The sequence below is a fragment of the Sinocyclocheilus grahami genome, unplaced genomic scaffold (genome assembly GCF_001515645.1).
Source record: "Sinocyclocheilus grahami isolate Dianchi unplaced genomic scaffold, SAMN03320097.WGS_v1.1 scaffold708.1, whole genome shotgun sequence".
Lineage (NCBI taxonomy): Eukaryota > Metazoa > Chordata > Actinopteri > Cypriniformes > Cyprinidae > Sinocyclocheilus > Sinocyclocheilus grahami.
Genome location: NW_015505887.1, coordinates 39417 through 44975, shown reverse-complemented (window position 1 = coordinate 44975; position 5559 = coordinate 39417). Strand labels below are relative to the sequence as shown.

Below are 5559 nucleotides of genomic sequence, written 5' to 3'. Positions count from 1 at the left end.
TGTGTGTGGGAGAGAGAGTGTGTGTGTGTGTGTGTGTGTGTGTGTGTGTGTGTGTGTGTGTGTGTGAGTGAGTGAGTGAGTGTGTGTGTGTGTGTGTGTGTGTGTGTCTGAGTGTGTGTGTGTGTGTTTTCCTTAACTCTGTGTTCAAGTGTTGGTCTCAGTGGAAGTCTGAGAACAGAACATCCTGTTTTAGTTTTATATGTGTGTATTCTGATATTTTTTCTCTCTCTTATTGAAATCTAATAATGGGTTAATTTATAAGATAAAAAAAGATGTAAGTCACATTAGTTGGTTTACCTTTATCACAATATCACAATGAATAGGTGGATTTTAAATCATTTTACTATTTTGATTCGACAGCATGTTCATTTCTGTAATTTTTAAAGAATAAATAATTTCAATAAATATTCTGATATTTTTTTCTCTCTAATTGAAATGCTTAAACATAATCTATTTATGGGTTAATATAGAAGACGCAATAAATAATAAACTCACATGTTTTGAAGATGCACTGTAAATAACAGTAGCTGATCACACATCACAATAAACTGGCGGATTTTTAAATAATTTTACTCTGATTATTTTGATGGATTTCTTTTTTTTTTTTTTTTTTTTTATATAAATATTTTTCGAGAAATAATCGTATATTGTTTTCCTCTCTCTAATTGAAATGCTTCAACCTGAATCTGAAACATTTCTCAGAAACATTGTTTTAATTTACTGGTAATCAAAGTATTTTTAGTTCAATTTGATAAATTCAGTGATGCTTTCCCTACTGTTTAATAAAATGATGGAAATCAGTATAATAATGTCACAATTTATCACAACAAATATTAACTCTTTATTTCCATCCTGTTCATTTGTCAGAGTTAATGTTTTGAAGAGTTTGATCAGAATATATTATGCTTTTATAGATACACTATACTCTAGTAATCTCACATGGAAAGCTGCATTAAGAGCTTGTAATGCAGCAGTTATTGATCTTTAGTCATACAAACACATTGTTTTTGTAGAAAATGTTCATGCAGTAGTGAACAAGCGTACGAAACTTCACCTCTAACCAATGTTCCCTCTAATTTCTTAACAATTTCTCTATTGGGCAGACATTTCGGCCACCCGAGCGAAAATATTCTTTGTTGCCTGACCTGTACAGTGCAAAAAATGTGTACATTTAACTGTAATGTGCTATTTATATTTGATTTAACCCACTTTTGAAATATTTTGAATGATGCACATTTTAGGTTACCTGAGAAAATATTTTTTACAGAAGAAATTCTATTAAAAAATCAGTAAAAAAAATCTCACGCAGAGGAGTTAATTTCTTTATAATAATATAATATAGCTAATATGAAAAAAATGAAGCAGTTATGGCTTATGAATTCCCTTTTGAGGTCAATTGTTTATTAGACTTATAATAAAATAATAATAAAACTTTTAAAAAGCAAAAATAAAACTTACTCAATAATGGTTTGCCCGAGCATTGCAATTATTTCACATATAACTAGAATTCAATCAAATGGCTTTCCCAACTTATTTTTGCGTCTGTCCTGTGCGTGGCATATTATTTCTTCTGCGCGGTCGCGCACACGCGCAGCTTAGAGGGAACAGTGCCTCTAACCTAACCACTGTCAGTGCTTTGAGGAACTGGCAGGCTGTTGGTTAAATGTTCACCACTTTAACAAAACGCTTCAGATTGAGTTTAAGGATGCGACACTTTTGCGGTCTGAACTGGGGTCAGTAATGAAGTTATGATCCGCCCCGGCTGGGCTGTGGACACTCAAGGTCAGTCGTGTGTGTGTGGATGAGCTCATGTGTGTGACTGTAATTGTTCTTTAATGAGCCGTAAAACAAAGCAGTGCTGCTCTCCGTCACCTCTCCTCTTCCTCTTCCTCCATCCATCTTCCTCCCGTCACGTCTGGAGCTTCTCATCAAACGCTCATCTGAGAAAGCAACCATCTATTGTCTTAGGATTCAGTGGGACTATTTCAGTTTCTAATTGTACAATGAAAACTTTGCGTGAATCTAAAAAATGGTGCATAAATATGTAAAGTTCTTTAAATTTGCATTTTTATGCATTTGGTGCATTACACTTTTGTCCAAAGTGATTCACGTTGCGTTAAAGTTACTCAGTACTTTTGTCTTGTTTTCCAGTACAAATATCAGAACATTCCTAAATCAATATGCATTTACTCGAACAGCAAAATGACTAAAGATATTAAGTCTTGTTTTCTGAAAAAATTATCAAAATGAAGTACAAGGGGGAAACAAATGTGCCAGTGGGGTAAGAAAAATAATCTTGTTTTCCCTTTGAGGTAAGTTTATCTTTCTGAGCTTATGGGTTAATTATAAGATATAATAAACATTTTTAAAGATGTAACTCACATTAGTCGGTTTTCTTTTATCACAGTATTTCAATGAATAGGTGGATTTTAAAAGGTTTTTCTACTTTGGTTTGATAGGATGTTAATTTTTGTCATTTTTTAAGAAATATTTTTCAAGAAATATTCTTATTTTTTTCTCTCATGCTTTAGAACATTTAAAACATTGTTTTAATTGGTGATCAATTGATACGTGTAATTAGGTTGCAGCCTGAAATATTCCTCTAATTGTTCCCAATTCCTTCAGTTAAGTTATTAGCAATGGTTTTGATGAATCAGTGTTATTTTAGTAGTATTGAGATACTTTTAATATTTTGAATTCATTTTCATTTTTATGTATTCTGATTTCATTTTAATTAAAAATATATATATTTTGCTGTGTGTTTTTGTCAATTTAGTAGTTTTTTTCTAGTTTTGTTTCAATTATTTTAATATTCCTCTAATTGTTCCCAATTCCTTCAGTTAAGTTATTAGCAATGGTTTTGATGAATCAGTGTTATTTTAGTAGTATTGAGATACTTTTAATATTTTGAATTCATTTTCATTTTTATGTATTCTGATTTCATTTTAATTAAAAATATATATATTTTGCTGTGTGTTTTTGTCAATTTAGTAGTTTGTTTCAATTATTTTAGTACATCAAGTTAAACTAAATGAAAATGAGAAATGGTGCTTTGGCAACTAACTGAAAAAAATTATTTTATTCTATTTCAGTTAAAGTTTATTTTATTTCAAGTCACGTAAATGTTTCTATGGTTTTATTTTCTTATTTTTAGTAACCTATAATAACCCAGAGATGAATTCTGTGATGTTTCCCCTATTGTTTAATAAAAGTATCAGAGTCAGAAATATAATCTTGTTTTCCCTTCAAATTAAGTTTACTTTTCTGACCCCTCTGACAGATATTTATTCCTTATTTTAAGCATAAGCTCAATTCACTTTGATGATTTTTTTTGAGAAAACAAGACTTGATCTCTTAAGTCGTTTTGCATCTCAAATAAATGTCTTGATTAAAGGAGTAGTTCACTTCCAGAATAACAAATTCCTGATAATTTACTCACCCTGTGTCACCCAAGATGTTCATGTCTCTCTGTCTTCAGTCGCAAAGAAATTAGTTTTTGAGGAAAACATTCCAGGATTTTTCTCCATATAATGGACTGCAATGGGTCCAAACTGCAGTTTCAGCGCAGCTTCAAAGAGCTCTACAGGATCCCAGCCGAGGAATAAGAGTCTTATCTAGTGAAATGATCTGGTCTTGCACTAGCTGGACTTCACGCATGATGTAATCACGTTGTAAATGTCGCGCCTGTGTGCTCCGGTACAGAAAGGTAGAGTAGGGTGAAAAACTCCATCTCATTTTCTCTTCTAACTTCAAAAGCGTCCCACATCGCTGTTTTACCTTTTTTTGTAAAGGGATTTTGACTTTCTTTGCATGTTGGCTTTGTAAACACTGGGTCGGTGCTTCAGCCTCAGTCACGCGTGACCTTTCCAACGTGATTACCTCATGCGTGAAGTCCAGCTAGTGCAAGACGAGCATCTGTGGTTAAAAAGTATATACATTTTAGTTATTTTAGAAAATTACTGATAGTTTCACTAGGTAAGACTTTTATTCCTCGGCTGGGATCCTGTAGAGCTCTTTGAAGCTGCTCTGAAACTGCGATTTGGACCCATTGAAGTCCATTATATGGAGAAAAATCCTGGAACGTTTTCCTCTAAAACCTTAATTTCCTTGCGACTGAAGACAGAGAGACATGAACGTCTTTGTTTGACACGGGGGCGAGTAAATTATCAGGAGATTTTCATTCTGAAAGTGAACTACTCCTTTAAGAATGTTTAGATATTAATATTGGAAAACAAGACAAAAATACTGAAGAAGATGCATAACTTTAATGTAACATAAGTCACTTTGGAGAAAAGCACCATGCATCAAATGCATAAAAATGTAAGAACTTAGTAAGAACTCTTCAGAAATGAAACTGCATTGTTTGCAGTGTATTGGTTCTTCATTAGTTCTCTCTCTGTCGCTATAGGCACAATGCGTCCCGTGCAGCGCAACTTCTATGACCCGTCCTCGGCTCCAGGCAAGGGCATCGTGTGGGAATGGGAAAACGACTGTGGCTCCTGGACGCTGTATGACATGGAGCTGTGCGTCAGCATCCAGAACGCCTACGAGAAGCAGCACCCCTGGCTGGACCTGAGCTCGCTGGGCTTCAGCTACCTGGTGGACTTCGACGGGATGTCCCAAACCAACCGGCAGAGCCAGAGGAAGCGGCGTATCCGCCGACGGATGGACCTGGCCTACCCGCTCATCGCCGGATCCATCCCCAAATCCCAGTCCTGGCCCGTGGGCACCAACTCGGGCACGCCGTGCACCTGTCAGCAGTGCATGCTGGTCCACAGCACGCGGGCCGCGTCCAACGCCATCCTGGCGCTGCAGCAGAGGAGGAAGCTGTACGGGACGGAGGGCGGAGCCACCGCCGTCGTCAGGCAGAGCAACACCTTCGCTGGCACCTCCCTCTGGTCGCCCACGACGACCGTTGCCAAGGGACACCATAACAACATATCGCTGGGTGGCGGAGGCGGCGGGAAGGTGGACATGAATGGGATGAAATTCCCATGCGCCCCTGCGATCGTGACGCTTCCGTCCAATCACACGCTTACTATTAACGGACAGAACAATCTGAACCGGCCGGGAACGCAGCGGATCGCGGTGACGGCCAGCCGAGGATCCGTCCCTCCTGGGTAAGAGATGATTTGAGATCATATGTCACTGTTTCTGCTGTTTTCCAAAAGCGTTCCAGAATGTCTTTCCTCTCTCTTAAATAGGAAAATTCTGTCATCATTTGCTCATGTTGTCCCAGACCTGCATGTGTTTCTTTCTTGTGCTGAACACAAAAGAAGATATTTTGAAGAATGTGGCTAACTGAACTGTTTCTGGTCCCCATTGAGTTCAAAAGTATTATTTTTCAAATGCTATTATTTTATATATTATTTGACTTTTAAATATTTTATTATTATTTATTTATTGTTTGTTTTATTAGTTATTAATTTTTATCTATCTGTCTGTCTGTCGTTCTATCGTTCTATCTATGTATTGTTCTATCGTTCTATCGTTCTTTCGTTCTATCTATGTATCGTTCTATCTATGTATCGTTCTATCGTTCTATCTATGTATTGTTCT

The 5559-nt window shown here is 36.4% G+C and overlaps 1 protein-coding gene across 1 annotated transcript in view; it reads left to right on the top strand.

Moving 5' to 3' along the window:
• LOC107560027 (E3 ubiquitin-protein ligase DTX1-like) overlaps positions 1 to 5124 on the top strand; it is an 18544-nt gene extending 13420 nt beyond the window's left edge. The window contains exon 3 of the mRNA XM_016244085.1: positions 4409 to 5124. Within this exon, the coding sequence (XP_016099571.1) occupies positions 4409 to 5124 (716 nt within the window). The remainder of the gene's footprint in view (positions 1 to 4408) is intronic.
• Positions 5125 to 5559: the final 435 nt, after the last annotated feature.